Here is a 21247-nt window from a genome sequence, read left to right on the forward strand (position 1 = left end):
AGATATCAGAGTCCGTAATACAGCGAGATATCAGAGTCTGTAATACTGTGAGATATTAGAGTCTGTAATACTGTAAGAAATCAGAGTCCGTAGTACAGCGAGATATCAAGAGTCCGTGATACAGCGAGATATCAGTCCGTAATATAGCGAGATATCAGAGTCCGTAATACAGCGAGATATCAGAGTCTGTAATACTGTGAGATATCAGAGTCTGTAATACAGCGAGATATCAGAGTCCGTAATACTGTGAGATATCAGAGTCTGTAATACTGTGAGATATATGAGTCCATAATACAGCGAGATATCAGAGTCCGTAATACAGCGAGATATCAGAGTCCGTAATACTGTGAGATATCAGAGTCCGTAATACAGCGAGATATCAGAGTCCGTAATACTGTGAGATATCAGAGTCTGTAATACAGCTAGATATCAGAGTCTGTAATACTGTGAGATATCAGAGTCCGTAACACAGCGAGATATCAGAGTCCGTAATAATGTGAGATATCAGTCTGTAATACTGTGAGATATATGAGTCCATAATACAGCGAGATATCAGAGTCTGTAATACAGCGAGATATCAGAGTCCGTAATACAGCGAGATATCCGAGTCCTTAATACTGTGAGATATCAGAGTCCGTAATACAGCGAGATATCAGAGTCCGTAATACAGCAAGATATCAGAGTCTGTAATACAGCGAGATATCAGAGTCCGTAATACAGCGAGATATCCGAGTCCGTAATACTGTGAGATATCAGAGTCCGTAATACAGCGAGATATCAGAGTCCGTAATACAGCAAGATATCAGAGTCTGTAATACAGCGAGATATCAGAGTCTGTAAAACAGCGAGGTATCAGAGTCCGTAATACTGTGAGATATCAGTCTGTAATACTGTGAGATATATGAGTCCATAATACAGCGAGATATCAGAGTCTGTAATACAGCGAGATATCAGAGTCCGTAATACAGCGAGATATCCGAGTCCGTAATACTGTGAGATATCAGAGTCCGTAATACAGCGAGATATCAGAGTCCGTAATACAGCAAGATATCAGAGTCTGTAATACAGCGAGATATCAGAGTCCGTAATACAGCGAGATATTAGAGTCCGTAATACTGTAAGAAATCAGAGTCCGTAGTACAGCAAGATATCAAGAGTCCGTGATACAGCGAGATATCAGAGTCGTAATACAGCGAGATATCAGAGTCCGTAATACAGCGAGATATCAGAGTCTGTAATACTGTGAGATATTAGAGTCTGTAATACTGTAAGAAATCAGAGTCCGTAGTACAGCGAGATATCAGAGTCCGTAATACTGTGAGATATCAGAGTCTGTAATACAGCGAGATATCAGAGTCTGTAATACAGTGAGATATCAGAGTCTGTAATACTGTGAGATATCAGAGTCTGTAATACTGTGAGATATCAGAGTCTGTAATACTGTGAGATATCAGAGTCTGTAATAATGTGAGATATCAGAGTCTGTAATACTGTGAGATATCAGAGTCTGTAATACTGTGAGATATCAGAGTCTGTAATACTGTGAGATATCAGAGTCTGTAATACTGCGAAGGTCGAGTCAAGGCTATTATTATTGTACACTACTTCTGCCTCAGATTCCCACAGTGTTTCTGTTAAATGTCACAATCACAATCCTCACACACACACACACACACACACACACACACACACACACACACACACACACACACACACACACACACACACACACACACACACACACACACACACACACACACACACACACACACACACACACACACACACACACACACACACACCCCACGGGACTGGGTGGTCTATTATGCTTGCTGTAATTCTTCCATTGTTCATAATAAATCTGTCTAGCTGTTGTCTCTATAATTCCCAACACATTAGACAATGGAGTGCATTTGTGGCAGAATAAACCATGTTCTCCTTCAATCCCTAGCCAGATAACACTAATAAAGATTCAGCTTTAATGCTGAACACGCTGTTTGTGTGTGTGTGTGTGTGTGTGTGTTTGTGCTATGTTTCTTTATTATCTGTGGTGGTGTAATGAATGTAAAGCTCATGTTAGTTAGTGTTTATGTTAGATTGCTGACAGTCAGGTTTAACTCCCAGCGGTGCCCTGGGCTGGGGCATTTCTCCTCCTGCCTGTCTACCTGCTGCACAAAACAACATCACTATGCTTCGCTAGTAGGCTAACACTCAGGATAATAATGATTCTTTAACTTCTCTTATTCCTTCTCTTCAGTCATTTCTCCTCCGCTTCCCCTCCTCCACCACCATGTGTTATTCTCTCTCACCCTCCCTCCCTCCCTCCCTCCCTCCCTCCCTCCCTCCCTCCCTCCCTCCCTCCCTCCCTCCCTCCCTCCCTCCCTCCCTCCCTCCCTCCTTCCATCCCTCCCTCCCTCCCTCCCTCCCTCCCGCCCTCCCTCCCTCCCTCCCTCCCTCCTTCCATCGATCCCTCCCTCCCTCCCTCCCTCCCTCCCTCCCTCCCATCCATCCATCCCTCCCTCCCTCCCTCCCTCCCTCCCTCCTTCCATCCCTCCCTCCCTCCCTCCCTCCCTGCCGCTACAGTGTTGATCCAATAAGGTCCTCATTTATACAACAGTTTTTATTAACTATATTCTTCCTCAATCAAAAGCCTGCCTCTTTGTGTTAGTGTGTGTTTGTGTATGTGCGCGTGTGTATGTGTGTGTGAGAGAGAGTGTGCAATCATGCCTGCATGTGTGTAACAGCACAAAGAGAGCCACCATCTCTCCCAGCCCAGTGACCGCCGCAGAGCTCCTGCATCTCCCAACAGAACAACCTACTGTGGCCTGCTGATAACAGGATTAATAGAGATCAATCAATCCTCATCTGGGGAATTTAAAATGAAATGATTCTCTCATATTAAAATGACTAGCCTGTGGGTGGGTTGTCTCTGGCTGGCAGACCCAATGCAGCTCCTACAAGCTATCTGAACAGGCTTTGGGGTTTGACACTGGTGATGAGTGGGGTGAATGGATGGGATTGGCGCTGTATGTATCTGTGTTTCTAGTCTAATAATATGGGTAGTATGTAATCTCTGAATGACACAGTTGAATGTCCTGTTCTGATTCGATGGCAACTGAACTGTCATGTAGGATGTCAGGTTGGGTATTGTGATAGCAAAATTATAAATGTTTGTAGAAAAATGCTTAGGGTCATGTATAAAAATGCTTGGTTCTCAAAGGAGCATAATGGTGTTTAAAGGGTGTGTGTGTGTGTCTGTCACCAGATCTCAACCCAACTGAACACTTATGGTAGATTCTGGAGTGGCGCCTGAGACAGCATTTTCCACCACCATCAACAAAACACTAAATTATGGAATTTCTCATGGAAGAATGGTGTCGTATCCCTTCTGTAGAGTTCCAGACACTTGTAGAATCTATGCCAAGGTGCATTGAAGCTGTTCTGGTGGCTTGTGGTGGCCCAACGCCCTATTAAGACACTATGTTGGCGTTTCCTTTATTATGGTAGGTACCTGTATATACATATACTGTATATATCCATTGTATGTGATGACTGCCTCCTTGAGATCTTGTTTCATATCTTGGCTGAAGCTACTGACACTTCAAACATTATGAAGCACGTGGCTGACCAGATCAACAGAATTCATATTAATACAATACCTTCATAAACAACTTTATGTTGCAAAGCATTGAGCAGAGTAGCCTTATTCTTACCCCTTATTCTGATAGACCCTTAATGTAAGAGAGGAGATCATGCTCCTCCATAACTCATCTGTTTTTACTTAACAAGTAAATAAGATGGAAAGAACATCCAAATGTAGATCTTGAGGTGGACAACTGAGGTCTATCTGGGCTTCTACTGTCCCAACGGCACCCTGGTCATAACAGAGGATCTCTCCGCATGAACAACAATAACCACTGGTTGCACTGCTTTATGGAGAGTTGGGGGGGGATTGGAGATATGGAGAACTACATAGAAAGAGGGGGGAGGACCATTGCATTGGAGTGATGTAGGGATGCAGATAGACAGAGAGAGAGAGAGAGAGAGAGAGAGAGAGAGAGAGAGAGAGAGAGAGAGAGAGAGAGAGAAATAAAGAGAAAATAAAGAGAGCGAGATCTTAGCAAAGGTATACATACTGTCTGAGATCTCCCAGAGCCGTGGAGGAAGGTGGCTGAAGTACTCGTGCTGGAGAGCTGCCTGAGCAGACAGACGGTTCTTTGGGAAGCACTGGAGAAACCTAGAGGCCAACTCCTCAGCATGGTCCACATAGCCCAACCTACAGGGAAGACAGATAGACAGACAGTTAGCATGGTTCACCTAGCCCAATCTACAAGGAAGACAGACAGACAGACAGTTAGCATGGTTCACCTAGCCCAACCTACAAGGAAGACAGACAGACAGAGAAGACAGTTAGCATGGTTCACCTAGCCCAACCTACAAGGAAGACAGACAGTTAGCATGGTTCACAACCTACATAACAGAAACAGGGCGGCAGGTAGCCTAGTGGTTAAAAGCGTTGGGCCTGTAACCGAAAGACTGCTAGTTCTCATCCCCGATCCGACAAGGTGAATCTGTCGATGTGCCCTTGAGCAAGGCACTTAAACTGAATTGCTCAAGGGTCGCCGTTGACAATGGCAGACCCTGGCCCTGGTGTCTCAGGGGGAGTTGGGATATGCCCTGGTGTCTCAGGGGGAGTAGGGATATGCAAAAAACATATTCCCAATTCGCACATATGTATAATACACACTTGTAAATATAAGCACCCACTAAATTATTCTTATTATTAGAAGGACAACAGACTGTTAGCATGGTCTACACACCCTACATGCATAGAACCTCCTCTCCCTGGCATGCCCGTGACACAGGCCAACCCGGTCACCATGAAAAATGAAAGACTTCATCAGAGAGGGTGCAGACAGAGGCAGACTCTCAACTCCCTGTAGGCTTTCATCGACCTGCCCCACGCTCCTGAGTGTGTGCATGTGCGTGCGACACGTGTGTGTTCGTACGGGGAGGCTCTGAACTCCTGAACCCGCCTACCATCCAGCACCGAGGGGAAGCAGAAACAGAAAAAATAACAAAGTACAACCAAGTCAGTCAGTAATTAGGCCTGCAGTCAATTAAATAAACATGATGTTATTCCTCCTTCTGCCAGAGCTACCGAGCTGTGTGTGTGTATGTGTGTGTATATGTGTGTGTATGTGTATGTGTGTGTGTGTGAAAGAGAGTGAGAGAGAGAGAGAGAAGAGAGAGAGAGAGAGAGAGAGAGAGAGAGAGAGAGAGAGAGAGAGAGAGAGAGATTGAGAGAGAGATAGTCCTCGGAGTTCTCATCACAGACAGACCTAATGCTAGGAACTCTGAAGCCCACTCCCACAGTTCCTCCTCCTGTCTCTCCTCCTCTCAGAGGGAATAGAGAAGATCTAGACTAGTGAACTCAATAGACCCCCTCTGCAGAGAGGAACACAGCTAACTAACTCCATTAGGGCCTTCTTCTGTTGGATGTTGAACTCAATATAAAAATCGGTAAGTTCACATTTTAAACGAAATATAACTTTTGAGGCTTAAGGGTGGGGTAACGCAGGGTTATAATGACTACTACAGGTCACTGTGTGATTGATCTAGAACATTCTGTATAATCGGTAAGTGTAGTGTGCCTTTACAAGTCAAGTTTTAGCATGACAGAAAAAAGGTACAAAATCATATCAGTCATTGCTAATTTGACCTGATCAAAGCTGTTACATTTCTAGCAACAACAGAGCCAAAAACATAGCAATAAACAGGTATCACTGACTGGGTGAACTTTACCTCGATATAAAAGCCTTAGAAAACAAAGGGCTTGTGTTGCTGATATAGGTGTGCATTCCTGCCTGCTAATGCTGTCAGCTAGCCTGAGCATGAAGATTCACTCGGCTAGCTAGCTAGGTCAGATGTTCTGAGTAAACAAGCACACATCTGTGATCGATATCTCCTCCGACAATCAAAAGTCCCAGGCTGATGGGACGTTCACAGCGGAAAGAAGCATTCCATCTTCAGAGCGAGACGCCTTTTCATGTTTTCATGTTTTTCCATGAGGAAACCGGGACCTGGGAGGGCAGAAAGCGTGTGCGTGTGTACATGTATGTGTGTGTGTCTGTGAGAGTGTATTTATGTGTGTGTATGTGTGACTACAGGCAGTAACACCTGCTCCTATTGTACTCCTTCCCCCACCACTATGCCATGGTTATAACTAAGGCAAGGCACGGCAGCACCACAGGACCTTTCAACAGCACCCAACACGGCTAGCAACCAAACGCTATTTTGGAACAAAGTCTTTGTGGCTGTGTCAAAACATATGTCCCTACAAGACCCAACAGCAGTCCAGGAGAGCTGCTTGCCTTTCAGCATGTGTGAGTCATTGTGGATGAGGGTACTATTGCACAAAGAGATATGTGAGAGCAGAACGGATCTACACACTGACAAGCTCTGTCTGGCATGCAACCCTACCGTCAGCCGAGCTACTTTCAAAGACTCTGCTGGCTAATAAAGTGCTGAGAACAGGGTTATATGGGTTATACAAGCTGTACCGAACATACAATCAATGTAAACAGGGGGGTAGTCTTACCATTACAAAAACACACAAGCACTTCCGAAACCGTTAAACTGAGGAATGCCAGCATGCCGTGTGCTCTGACCCTTACATGTTATTTGCATGCGATGCTTGTGAATGTCTGATCTGATCCAACAAACCATAGAAGGAGAAAACTAACCCAGCTATCCATGTTAGAGCAGTAGGGAGGTGGGTACGGGGCAGAGAGAGAGGGAGAGGGGGAGAGAGAGGAGGAGGGAGAGGGAGAGCAAGCGAGCGAGAGAGAGAGAGAGAGAGAGAGAGAGAGAGAGAGAGAGAGAGAGAGAGAGAGAGAGAGAGAGAGAGAGGGAGAGGGGGAGAGAGAGGAGGAGGGAGAGGGAGAGCAAGTGAGAGAGAGAGAGAGAGAGAGAGAGAGAGAGAGAGAGAGAGAGAGAGAGAGAGAGAGCGAGAGAGAGAGAGGGGAGAGGGGGAGAGAGAGGAGGAGGGAGAGGGAGAGCAAGTGAGAGAGAGAGAGAGAGAGAGAGAGAGAGAGAGAGAGAGAGAGAGAGAGAGAGAGAGAGAGAGAGAGAGCATGCCGTGTGCTCTGACCCTTACATGTTATTTGCATGCGATGCTTGTGAATGTCTGATCTGATCCAACAAACCATAGAAGGAGAAAACTAACCCAGCTATCCATGTTAGAGCAGTAGGGAGGTGGGTACGGGGCAGAGAGAGAGGGAGAGGGGGAGAGAGAGGAGGAGGGAGTGGGAGAGCAAGCGAGCGAGAGAGAGAGAGAGAGAGAGAGAGAGAGAGAGAGAGAGAGAGAGAGAGAGAGAGAGAGGGAGAGGGGGAGAGAGAGGAGGAGGGAGAGGGAGAGCAGAGAGAGAGAGAGAGAGAGAGAGAGAGAGAGAGAGAGAGAGAGAGAGAGAGAGAGAGAGAGAGAGAGAGAGAGGGAGAGGGGGAGAGAGAGGAGGAGGGAGAGGGAGAGCAAGCGAGAGAGAGAGAGATAGAGAGGGAGAGAGAGGAGGAGGGAGAGGGAGAGCAAGCGAGAGAGAGAGAGAGAGAGAGAGAGAGAGAGAGAGAGAGAGAGAGAGAGAGAGGGAGAGAGATAAATGTTTTCATATCAACTTCATCAGGACCTGGCACGGTATAAAAGGAGGGGAAAGAAGCAGCGGTCATTAACATTCCTCCCAGTCTCTTTCTTCACATATTTATTTCCTCATGGACTGGCTGGGGTCCAAGTGGAGGAGGTTGGAATGGGGCAGGGGCCAGAGTGGCTAGGCAGAGGGGGTGGAGTGGAGCAGGGCGCCGGGCTGGGGGGACATACAGATAGACAGGGAGAGGGGCCAGGGACAGACAGACAGACAGACAGACAGACTGTGTGAACTGGAGCGTTTGGCATGCCCATCCTGGGGGGTCAGACATGGGAGACGGCAGTCAGTCCTCTAAGGTCAGTCCGTCTGTCAGTCAGTCTATTACCCAGGTCAGTCTGTCTGTCAGTCAGTCTGTTACCCAGGTCAGTCTGTCTGTCAGTCAGTTTGTTACTGAGGCTCCACTGTTCTGGCTCCACTATCAACTGGCTGACTTTCTGACTCACACTACCACAGTATCTCTCTCACTACTACAGTATCTCTCCCACTACTACAGTATCTCTCACTAATACAGTATCTCTCTCACTACTACAGTTTCTCTCACTACTACAGTATCTCTCTCACTACTACAGTATCTCTCACTAATACAGTATCTCTCTCACTACTACAGTATATCTCTCACTACTACAGTATCTCTCTCACAGACTCAGAGAAAAACTAGACATCCTGTACTTGTAGACACGCACACACACACACACACACACACACACACACCGCTCTGTCTTTCTCTCTCGTTTTGAGCCATCAATCACATTTTATATTAATCTGAAAAAGGAAACTGTGATACTGCGAGAGAGAATGTGGAACCTTGACTTTTAAACACTGGGCCATGGTCAATGTGGTCACTACAGAGGCCAAGAGTTCTCAGCACTGAGCCAGACCAGAATACTGTGAGACATTCTGTGTATCGGTGACCAAATCATAAAGTCACCCTGTCCCCCCAGGCTCCAGATGAGTGCCAGGGGCAGAGGGTGGCCCACATCTGGAATGCCCCCTGTGCCCTTTCCTGCCATCTGTGTCAGGGCTGGCTGCTCCGGTGGCACGACACCAGTGGCATGACCCCGATCTGCCCCCCTAAACCAGATGAGCCCTGGGAAGAGTGTGTGAGCTGTCTGTAGGTCTAGACGCCCCGAGGGTAGAGAGCTGGGAGGAAGCACACCCACAGCCATCTCTAACTGGGCTACTAATGTATGTCTCTGGACCAGAACAGTCCCAGGGTTATTCTGTATGGAGGGTTCAGGGAGAGAAAGAGAGAGGGATGGATGGATGGAGTGTTGTGGGGTTGGCGGTCTGGAGCGTATTGCCCTTGGGAACTTTCACAGACAGGAAGAGCACAAAAGTGGGTCTGTGGGATAATGGCCCTCTGACCTGGCATACAAAATGGCCCTCTGACCATGCATACACATATGAATAGGCGCACACACACACACACACACACACACACACACACACACACACACACACAGACACACACACCCTCACACACACACACACACACACAACACAAATGCACAACATTTTATGTGACAAAAACGGTACACTTACTTATTCCATGCTTGTCTGAGCTTCTTGGAACTGTAGACAGAAAAGCTGTCTGAACAGGTAAAGACAAAGAGAGACAATAGAAACATGTTCATATTCATCATCAGGACACATTTGTGAAGTTTTGCAACAAATGTTTCATTGTACAGTATGTGATTTAACAAGAGGTTAACATCAGTTGGTAGAGTATGGCGCTTGCAACGCCAGGATAGTGGGTTCGATTCCCAGGACCACTGTACGTAAAATGTATGCACGCATAACTGTAAGTCGCTTTGGATAAAAGCATCTGCTAAATGGCACTATTATTATATTTTAAAAGTATTTGTGTGTGTGTGTGTGTGTGTGTGTGTGTGTGTGTCTACGGTATGAATGGCTGGGTGTATGTGTGTCAGTGAATGTGTAAGAAATGTGTGTGTGCCCCTCTGACAGCTCGACTCCCTCGTCCAAAACCTCTGTGCGGAGACCTCTGTTTTCAGACAAACACGGTCACTGCCAACCTCCTAGTATAGACTGGGGACAGGGGGGCAGAGAGACAGTTGGACAGCCAACCCTGGGTTAGGGAGAGGGGGAGAGGGAGAGGGGAGAGAGAGAGTAGCCACTGTTCCAGTGCTAGACAGAGGGGGAGAGAGACAGTTGGACAGCCAACCCTGGGTTAGGGAGAGGGGGAGAGGGAGAGGGGAGAGAGAGAGTAGCCACTGTTCCAGTGCTAGACAGAGGGGGAGAGAGACAGTTGGACAGCCAACCCTGGGTTAGGGAGAGGGGGAGAGGGAGAGGGGAGAGAGAGAGTAGCCACTGTTCCAGTGCTAGACAGAGGGGGAGAGAGACAGTTGGACAGCCAACCCTGGGTTAGGGAGAGGGGGTGAGGGAGAGGGGAGAGAGAGAGTAGCCACTGTTCCAGTGCTAGACAGAGGGGGAGAGAGACAGTTGGACAGCCAACCCTGGGTTAGGGAGAGGGGGAGAGGGAGAGGGGAGAGAGAGAGTAGCCACTGTTCCAGTGCTAGACAGAGGGGGAGAGAGATACGGAATAGCTGCAGTTCGAGTTAAGGAGTTATTGGGTGGGGAGGATAGAGAGATGGTAAGACTCTGTTCCAGTGTTAGGGATTGGGCATATATGAGGGAGAGTTGTTTTGATATTCAGATCACTCCTGTCTTTCTCAAATGTCTGATATACTGTAGTTATGTCTGTCTACATTTCAAACCCAAACGGTTGTGCTGCGAACACCAGAGTGAAAATAAACCAGGGCTGTAAACATTGCTGTGAATTATTGAAAGTAACGCTGAGAATGTGAAGAATCATATACAATGTGCTGATACGATCTCTGTGTTTGATTTAATGTCTGGAAACTGATTACAGTTCAGGAGGAAGACTAAAACATGGTCAGATTGAGAAGCTCTCAGCTTGGTAGGATAGATTCAGAGGGATAGAGTGAGACAACACTGTCCTCTGGTGTTGGGAAGATATAACTACACTCAGAGTGTTAACTACTGTCTTCTGATAAAGCATTTTCACAGCTCCATCTGTTACGTGCTAATGATCACTTTGTGGTTGAGTGATGGTGACATTGAGAGGGTTGAATCAGCTGTTCAGATTAGATCATTGTGACATTGAGCATCCATTCAGAGCAGAAATAAGAAAATAAAAGGTTTTCTCTATCCCGGGATTCAGTCAAAAGATTGTTCACCTTATGGTGGAAACAGGAAGCTTGGAGAGACACTTATGAAGAGAGGGAGGTGGTCTGGAATTGGACATTTGATCAGGCAACTGCCTCATTGCTGATAATAAAAGTGTGTATGGTGTGTGTACTTATTGTCGTGCAGAGATCATACACTGATCTGGTACACTGAAGCCAGGTCTGTCTGGATGACAGGTGCAGCATGACAGAACAGTGTGTGTTGCTCACACAGCTGCCCACTGCAGCAGGACAACATAGAACTATGGCCAACCACAGGCATGGCCACAGGACATGAGATTAGGTGTGTTTGTGTGTGTGTGTGTGTGTGTGTGTGTGTGTGTGTGTGTGTGTGTATGTATGTGTGTGTTTCACACCCCAGTTCCTCTGTAATTGGTCACAGGAGATACAGCTAGACACGCCACTCACATCACGATACCCCTGCCCTCCCTCTGTCCCTCTTCTTCTCCCTCCATCCCTCTCTCTCTCCTCCTCTAATTCCCCCTCTATCTCTCTGTGTGTTCCTGCATGCCAACACTAACCAGCGTCCTGTCTGTCTCTAATGAGCTCCCAGAGGGCAGAAGCAGTAGCTCTAGCCTGGCACGGGGTTGGCACAGCGATGGTACGGCTGGCTCACAGGCCTGCATGGGCTATGTGAACTACAGAGGCATGCAACCAAGGTTTACAAAGTAGAGCTGTAGTCAAAGTCTGATTCTGACTGTTGGACCTATGGTGTGTGAGTGTGTTTGTGTGTGTTCCTCACCTGGTTTGAAGTGGGGCAGGGAGTGGACCCCTGGCCAGGTATCCTCACAGGGGGTGCCTAGGACCTGAAAGAAGGAGGGAGACAGAACAAAAGAGAATAAGAGAGGGAGAGGAAATGCTGTGTCCATATCAAGACATTCAACACAGTTGGGCCACAGAGAAAAGAAAAGAGAAGATTGTCTCATAGAGAAAACATTTCATTTCTATGACCAATGAGGAACCTCTGAAGCACTAAGGTCCTAAACAATGACCACGTTTACATGCGCACAGTATTCCGGATAGCAGGTTATATCTTGCTTAAGGTCTTATTCGGGATAAGCTGTTTACATGCACCTATGATATTCCGCTCATGAGTATCCCTGTATTCATGAATAAACAGAATATTCCTCATTTAAATTCATATGGGTAAAATGGAATAGTCACTGAAATATGGACACTGACTGTAGGGCTAACCTCTCACATGCAGCGTAACATCATATTAACTCCTGCAGAATTATGCATTTTTTTCAGAGAAATATACAACAAATGTTAATTTTGTCTCGGGAACAGGCATGGAGAAATATGATTTCTTTCTTTCAGCATCTCTTGAGAAAATGCCAATGTGCATGTAATGTGTTATCTTTGACACTTATGCAAGTAGACAGTATTTCACCCACATAAAATATGCACTCAAGACGAACTGAAGTCTTATCAGAAACGTGTTTCAACGTTTTCTCCGCTTTTAAATTCCTTAAAACAGGTCAAACTGATGACATTTGGAAATGTTGCACAGGACCAATCTTTCCACTGTTTTGGAGTTATTGCGTTTTCTTCCCAGTCCCTAAACGAAAAACAGACAACTTTACAAGTGTTAAATAGATTACTAATGCATTCATTCTATCGATGTAAGACATTATTCTGCTGAGCACTACTTTATTTAGTCTTCTGGGGCAACAAGTTATGGCAGAAGAGAAGCTGCATGTATTAAACTATAGTTAACAAACAAATTACCAATCACCCAGGTTTGGAGTCGTTAGAAGGTCTATTTCGCTGTTTATGAGAGGAGCTGGCTACTGTACCGGGACACTTCCAGCAATTGCACTAAGCTAACTATTATGCTAACCTCAGTAATCTCCAAACTGCATGCAGAGACATACAAATGGTATCCATGAGTTTGTCTGACTCTGGGTAAGTAGAAAAACAACCTTGATCTTGAAATCTCGCAGTATCCTTTAATGATTACAGTACTGAACTATATACTGTATCCATCTCCTCCTTAGTTCAGTATGATGTAGCCCAGTTAGGCAGAGTAATAGTTTCCAGACTGTCCATGTTTCTGTGATGCTATGATTACTCTAAACTGGCATTAACATAAAAGGAACATGTGAGGTTATGTATGTGTGATTGCATTCTGCATGCATGTGTGTGAGTAGGAGTGTGTGTGTATATATGCATATGGTGGAACACTTGATACATGTCTTTTAGAATGCTGGTCTTGGCATGGTCATGAGAGAGAGAGAGAGAGAGAGAGAGAGAGAGAGAGAGAGAGAGAGAGAGAGAGAGAGAGAGAGAGAGAGAGAGAGAGAGAGAGAGAGAGAGAGAGAGAGAGAGAGAGAGAGAGAGAGAGAGAGAGAGAGAGAGAGAGAGAGAGAGAGAGAGAGAGAGAGAGAGAGAGAGAGAGAGAGAGAGAGAGAGAGAGAGAGAGAGAGAGAGAGAGAGAGAGAGAGAGAGAGAGAGAGAGAGAGAGAGAGAGAGAGAGAGAGAGAGAGAGAGAGAGAGAGAGAGAGAGAGAGAGAGAGAGAGAGAGAGAGAGAGAGAGAGAGAGAGAGAGAGAGAGAGAGAGAGAGAGAGAGAGCGAGAGAGAAAGAGAGAGAGAGAGAGAGAGAGAGAGAGAGAGAGAGAGAGAGAGAGAGAGAGAGAGAGAGAGAGAGAGAGAGAGAGAGAGAGAGAGAGAGAGAGAGAGAGAGAGAGAGAGAGAGAGAGAGAGAGAGAGAGAGAGAGAGAGAGAGAGAGATGGGTGGGTGGGTGGAGGGTGAGTGTGAGAGGAAGAATAGGGAGAAAGAGAGAGGGGAGAGAGAGGGGGTATTTGAAGTGTAGGGTTGGGACTTGGGATAGAAAGGCAGAGGCTGAAACACAAGCTGCATATACTCTAGTCCCAACCACAGTGTCAGAGTGGAGATGAGCCAGAACATACAGCATAGTCAATGACTTTGACGTTACTTGTTACAGCCAACCCCAGCAGATGGCAGCAGTGTACCATAACATGCAGAGAACAACATGGAGAGACAGGGGAAGGGGGATTGGATTGTGTGTATGTGTGTGTGCCAAACCCCTGACTGCAGCCACACACAAAGGGTGACTCCCCCCCGCTCCCTCTTTCCCTCTGTCCAGCCACCCCCTGAGGCTCAGAGTGAAATTAGCTGTCCCCTCTCCGTCACCCCTCAGCCCTGTAGGGAAACACTCACTACCTTAATTACAGCCACACACACACACACCATCGCTCACCGTGGCCACCCGCGCCACGACACCGGCCACAGCAGCTTCATCATTGCCACGGAAACATGACACATCGCCACAGCAACACCAACACGCTAATACATCACAACTGAACTATGCCAACATTTCAGTGATTATGGGCAAATAGACACAATTCCACTCACTACTTAAGTCCTGCCTTCTCTCTCTCTCTCTCTCTCTCTCTCTCTCTCTCTCTCTCTCTCTCTCTCTCTCTCTCTCTCTCTCTCTCTCTCTCTCTCTCTCTCTGTCACCATATCTCTGTCTCTCTCTCTCTATATCAATTCAATTTAAGGGCTTTATTGGCATGGGAAACGTATGTTAACATTGCCAAAGCAAGTGAAGTAGATAGTAAACAAAAGTGAAATAAACAAGAAATATTCACAGTAAACATTACACTCAGAAGTTCCAAAAGAATAAAGACATTTCAAATGTCATATTATGTATATATACAGTGTTGTAACAATGTGCAAATAGTTAAAGTACAAATGGGAAAATAAATAAACATAAATATGTGTTGTATTTACAATGGTGTTTGTTCTTCACTGGTTGCCCTTTTCTTGTGGCAACAGGTCACAAATCTTGCTGCTGTGATGGCACACTGTGTTATTTCACCCAGTAGATAAGGGAGTTTATCAAAATTGGGTTTGTTTTCGAATTCTTTGTGGATCTCTGTAATCTGAGGGAAATATGTGTCTCTAATATGGTCATACATTTGGCAGGAGGTTAGGAAGTGCAGCTCAGTTTCCACCTCATTTTGTGGGCAGTGTGCACATAGCCTGTCTTCTCTTGAGACCCAGGTCTGCCTAAGGCTATGCTCACTGAGTCTGTACATAGTCAAAGCTTTCCTTAAGTTTGGGTCAGTCACAGTGGTCAGGTATTCTGCCACTGTGTACTCTCTGTTTAGAGCCAAATAGCATTCTAGTTTGCTCTGTTTTTCTGTTAATTCTTTCCAATGTGTCAAGTAATTGTCTTTTTGCTTTCTCATGATTTGGTTGGGTCTAATTGTGTTGTTGTCCAGGACCAGCTTACTTAGGGGACTCTTCTCCAAGTTCATCTCTCTGTAGGTGATGGCTTTGTTATGGAAGGTTGGGAATTGCTTCCTTTTAAGTGGTTATAGAATTTAATGGCTCTTTTTTGGATTTTGATAATTAGCGGGTATCGGCCTAATTCTGCTCTGCATGCATTATTTTGTGTTTTTCGTTGTACACTGAGGATATTTTTGCAGAATTCTGCATGCAGTCTCAATTTGGTGTTTGTCCCATTTTGTGAATCCTTGGTTGGTGAGCGGACCCCAGATCCTAATTGGTACGTCAAATTTTATGTTCCTTTGGATGGCATAGAAGGCCCTTCTTGCCTTGTCTCTCAGATCATTCACAGCTTTGTGGAAGTTACCTGTGGCGCTGATGTTTAGGCCGAGGTATGTATAGTTTTTTGTGTGCTCTAGGGCAACGGTGTCTAGATGGAATTTGTATTTGTGGTCCTGGCAACTGGACCTTTTTTGGAATACCATTATTTTTGTCTGACTGAGATTTACTGTCAGGGCCCAGGTCTGACAGAATCTGTGCAGAAGATCTAGGTGCTGCTGTAGGCCCTCCTTGGTTGGTGACAGAAGCACCAGATCATCAGCAAACAGTAAACATTTGACTTCAGATTATAGTAGGGTGAGTCCGGGTGCTGCAGACTGTTTTTTTTTCTCTCTCTCTCTCTCTCTCTCTCTCTCTCTCTCTCTCTCTCTCTCTCTCTCTCTGTCACGATCGTTTATGGAAGATACGGACCAAGGCGCAGCGTGTTAAGCATACATTTTATTAAGTACTTAACTCACGACAAAACAACAAACAAACGAAACGTGAAGTCCTAGGTTACACAAAACAAACCTTAACGGAACAAGATCCCACACCGACTAGTGCCAAACAGGCTGCCTAAGTATGGTCCCCAATCAGAGACAACGAGATACAGCTGCCTCTGATTGGGAACCACCCTGGCCAACATAGATCAACACGATCTAGAACACACAACATAGAAAATATGACATAGAAACCCCACACCCTGGCTCAACATTTAAGAGTCCCCAGAGCCAGGCGTGACTGTGCGACCGCGCCACACAAACACAACAGGGTAGGGGCCGGGTGGGCATTCCGCCTTGGAGGTGGATCCGGCTCCAGGCGTGACCACCACTTTCTCTCCACCTCCCCGTTGCACCCCTGATCTGGTCTGGCACCGCTGACTGGAGCTGGACCCGACGACGGTGGATCAAACCGTACAGGCTCCGGACTGGAGCCGCTGGCCGGAGCTGGACTGGACACCGGTGGAGCGGATTGCTCTGGCTCCGGAGTGGATCCGCTGACTGGAGTTGGACCGGACCCCGGTGGAGCGGATTGCTCTGGCTCCGGAGTGGAGCAGCTGACCGGTGCCGGACCAGGCACCGGTGGAACAGGCACGGGCCGTGCCGGACTGGACACACGCACCACTGGCTTGGTGTGGGGAGCAGGAACGGGCCGGACCGGGCTGACGACGCGCACCACTGGCTTGGTGCGAGGGGCAGGAACAGGCCGGACCGGGCTGGTGACGCGCACCACTGGCTTGGTGCGAGGGGCAGGAACAGGCCGGACCGGGCTGGCGACGCGCACCACTGGCTTGGTGCGAGGGGCAGGAACAGGCCGGACCAGGCTGGCGACGCGCACCACTGGCTTGGTGCGAGGGGCAGGAACAGGCCGGACCGGGCTGGCAACGCGCACCATTGGCTTGGTGCGGGGAGCAGGAACAGGCCGGACCGGGCTGGCGACGCGCACCATTGGCTTGGTGCGGGGAGCCGGAACGGGCCGGGCCGGACTGTGAACACGCACCACTGGCTTGGTGCGGGAGCCGGAACGGGCCGGGCCGGACTGTGTAGGCGGACTGGAGGTCTGGAGCGAAGAGCTGACACAACCCGTCCTGGCTGAATGCCTACTTCCACACAATATGTGTGAGGCATCAGCACAGGACGTACGGGGCTGTGCACTCGTACTGGCGCTACAGCACTTGGCACTGGCGCAGGATATATGGGACCGAGGAGGCGTACTGGAGACCACGAGCGTTGAGCCGGCACACCCCGTCCTGGCTGAATGTCCATCTTTGCACGACACGTGCGTGGTGCTAGCACAGGACGTACAGGACTGTGCCGGAACACTCGCGGCACAGTACGTGGCTCCGCATAACACGGAGCCTGCCCAGTCACACGCTTCCTAGCCTGAGTACGGGGAGTTGGCTCTGCTCTAACCCTAGGCTCCGCCAACCACCTTTTTAGCCCCCAAAAAATTTTTTTTATTGGGGCTGTCTCTCGGGCTTCCTCCTCGGCCGGTACCCTCTGCGTTGCCGCTGCTCCTCTCTATAGCGCGCCTCCACAGTCTCCTCCCAAGGATGGCGATCCATTCCGGCCTGAATCTCCTCCCAAGTCCAGGATCCCTTCCCGTCCAGGATCTCCTCCCAGGTCCAGGCTGTCTGTTCCTGGACACGCTGCTTGGTCCTCTTTTGGTGGGATCTTCTGTCACGATCGTTTATGGAAGATACGGACCAAGGCGCAGCGTGATAAGCATACATTTTATTAAGTACTTAACTCACGACAAAACAACAAACAAACGAAACGTGAAGTCCTAGGTTACACAAAACAAACCTTAACGGAACAAGATCCCACACCGACTAGTGCCAAACAGGCTGCCTAAGTATGGACCCCAATCAGAGACAACAAGATACAGCTGCCTCTGATTGGGAACCACCCTGGCCAACATAGATCCACACGATCTAGAAAACACAACATAGAAAATATGACATAGAAACTCCACACCCTGGCTCAACATTTAAGAGTCCCCAGAGCCAGGGCGTGACACACTCTCTCTCTCTCTCTCTCTCTCTCTCTCTCTCCTCTCTCTCTCCCTCTCTCCCTCTCTCCCTCTCTGTCTCTAGCTCTCTCTTTCTCTCTCTGTCCTCTGCCGGCCAGGCCGGGCGTGTTGGTTGGTTTCCCCTCTGATCTCTTGTCACTGTCAGGCAGCGCTGTAAGGTGTGGCTCGGTGTGTCTGTGTGTGTGCGTGCAGTGCTGTGTTTGTTCTGGTGACACACGGCCTTCAGGAAGGAAATTAGCTCAGGGAGCCACAGCCTGCCACTCAGGACTGTCTGACTGACTGGCTTCAGAGGAGAACCAGGGGGCATTTTTTTTTGTATTTTTTTTTTTTTGGCATCCCTACCAAACACTAGTCTCCGTCCCAAATGGCACACTATTCCCTTTATAGTGCATTCATTTTGACCAGGGCTGAAAGGGGACACAGCCTTACCACTACTACCACTAATGTTTCAGAGTCCCTGTCTTTATCTAGCGTGTAGAATGTAGATATTACACACCATCACAGTAAACAAAGTAAAGGGACTAAAAGGAAAGTAAGAGATCAAAGTAAAGAAAATGTATATATTAACACTACCACTACCAATGGCTCTGCGGTGAAACATAGCCAGATATGAGCCAGCAATCTACACACAACACAGTTAGCACAGCACAGCAAGCCAGGCCTACTGACTGGTAAGTAATCCTCTTCAGTCAGTCCACTCTTCTGCACCATTAGAGACAATTTACTGAGTGTGAGCACATAGTAAAGACCACTATAGCTCTCTAATGGTCGATAAAACAGAGAGACAGAGAGAGAGAGAGAGAGAGAGAGAGAGAGAGAGAGAGAGAGAGAGAGAGAGAGAGAGAGAGAGAGAGAGAGAGAGAGAGAGAGAGAGAGAGAGAGAGAGCGAGAGAGAGAGAGAGAGAGAGATAGAGAGAGAGACAGAGACAGAGAGAGAGAGAGAGAGAGAGAGAGAGAGAGAGAGAGAGAGAGAGAGAGAGAGAGAGAGAGAGAGAGAGAGAGAGAGAGAGAGAGAGGAACCTTTACGGTGTGATTTGACTGGGTGTTATAATACAACCCATTAGAGTTGAACTGTCTCAGTGACTTTAGCCTGACTTTCATTCTGCTCTATCTCAGACTCTGTCCCATATGGCACCTTATTCTCTATATAATGCACTACTTTAGACAGGGCCCAGATGGCTCTGGATTGGTCAAAAGTAGTTCACCATGTAGGAAATAGGGTGTCATTTGGGACATCAGTGTTTAGCTGCCCCACCTCTTGGCCCTGACAGGCGTTCCACTACTGTGGTAATGGGATTGGTAATTCACTCCAATCTGTGTGACAGGGTCAGGATAACTTTCTCCTGACCCTCTCAGGCCATACAGCACCTGAGGACAAAATCACTATACCACAAGATGGGAAGGTTTTTCTCTATCTATTCAACTGTAATAGAGAACAAGATCTCATTGAGCGATGCTGCTACACACACACACACACACAGACACACACACACACACACAGACACAGACACACACACACACACACACACACACACACACACACACACACTTAATAAAGGTGATGTATCTACAGTCAGAGGCTGTTTCTTCTGAAATAACCTCAACCAGGGAACAAAAGCAATTTGAAACCCGATCTGTCATCTGATTGAGCTCCCCTTAAAGCACCATGGCTTTAGTATTCACCCCAGAGAACAGAGGAGAACAGAGGGATCGATCTAGTAAGGGGTAACCTTGGCCAAATAGCAGGGGCTACACACAGCAGCTCCTAGCCTCATCTCTCACTGAGCCACATCACACACACAGAGCAAGCGAGACAGCACATGCAAGAGGCTAGTAAGAAGAGGTCAGCCTAGACAATGTTGCTGCTGCCACATTGGAACAACTTGTTGGTAATTGAGAGAGGAAATAGAATAGGGGAGGCTAGATCGTGTTACTTCAGCATAGCAACAACTTCCCTGGCATACATACATGGCCTTGGTTGGTTGACTATAAGTCCCTCCATTTAGTCAGGCAGGCAGGCAGCCCTATAGGTGCCCCTATCAACATGGCCAGCATGGCCCCAGACCATTAGAAGTGATAGACACACACAAGTGCATGCGCACACGCACACACACACTGTCGAGAACAAGGGCAGATGAAACAGATCCAGTTACACACAAGGAGCTTCTTCCCCTATGAGGGTATAGAGCTGAGCAGAGGGAGGATACAGGTTTGGGCTGAGGGAGCAGAGGGGAGGGGGTACATTTGAACACAGATGGGCTGGGATGGCACACATGTCTCTCTTGGGGGGCAAGGCATAGTGAGACACCAGAGGGAATGGGGGGATTTGGTGGCAGCAGTGGACAGACTGTGGGGGAGGGGTATGAAGGGGTGCACAAGGAGGGAGGATGTGGAGGCAAGGGGACATGCTCAAATCCACAATCTGGTTGAGGCGTCAGATAGAAACAGCATACATTATTGATGTGGAGAGTTTCATGCTCTTTGAAGTGAAGGAGAGGAGAGGAGGAGAGAGGAGAGGTGGAGGGGAGATTAGGCTGCCGTGTGAATGTCAGTGTCTTTGTGAGGCACATCAGAGAGGGGAGAGGAGCACAGCACATCGGAAGGGAGCATGAGGCAGGGAAGGGAAGAGGTCTGACAGACACATCACAGCCCAAGCAGACAACAGCCTTAAAAGAGACCCGTTTAGAGACACTCTGATCCCACTCAGTGTCTCTCAGCACCACACCGCTCTGACGCACACAGCTGGAGCGCACAATTGGGTTAAAATAGTATCGTTTGCTTTCAAATACTTTGGCTGCACTTTTGAACTTGAGCTTGCCTGGCACAACGGAAACCGAAGGGATAGTCCCAAACCAATCAACGATACGAGCTAGCTAACTTCCGCATTTGTAGCAGATTGAGGGAAGATAATCTTTTTGATAAACTGATTTCTCAGTTTCAGGTTCTGTGCTGTATTTACTGCAGGAGACAACTAGTTAACTGTAACTGGATGGAAGCCGCTGAAACTTTCCCTTGCCAGGTCAACTGACTGTGGGGTCTGTCTGTCTCTCAGAGGAAGTTACAGAGTGGAAACAGTAGAAGTGGGTTAATGAGCGAGATGTTCCAGACATGTCCATCAGTCAGGTCAAAGGTCAGGACAGACGACAGGACAGAATAGTCAGCATAGCTGAGACAGATGGTCTCTCTCTCTCTCTCTCTCTCTCTCTCT

At 47.6% G+C, this 21247-nt stretch overlaps 1 protein-coding gene across 4 annotated transcripts in view; it reads right to left on the reverse strand.

The window, feature by feature from the left end:
* LOC121543024 (cyclin-dependent kinase 14-like) overlaps positions 1–21247 on the reverse strand; it is a 164646-nt gene that overhangs the window by 52865 nt on the left and 90534 nt on the right. For 3 of the 4 annotated variants that reach the window (XM_041852696.2, XM_041852699.2, XM_041852698.2), the window contains 3 exons: positions 11670–11733; positions 9240–9284; positions 4137–4276 (listed from right to left, as the gene is read on the reverse strand). In XM_041852696.2, coding sequence (XP_041708630.1) covers positions 4137–4276; positions 9240–9284; positions 11670–11733 — 249 coding nt within the window. Of the gene's footprint in view, positions 1–4136; positions 4277–9239; positions 9289–11669; positions 11734–21247 lie in introns of all 4 variants that reach the window. The other variant, XM_041852697.2, reaches the window with a different exon arrangement.

This window comes from Coregonus clupeaformis, chromosome 28, assembly GCF_020615455.1.
Source record: "Coregonus clupeaformis isolate EN_2021a chromosome 28, ASM2061545v1, whole genome shotgun sequence".
NCBI lineage: Eukaryota > Metazoa > Chordata > Actinopteri > Salmoniformes > Salmonidae > Coregonus > Coregonus clupeaformis.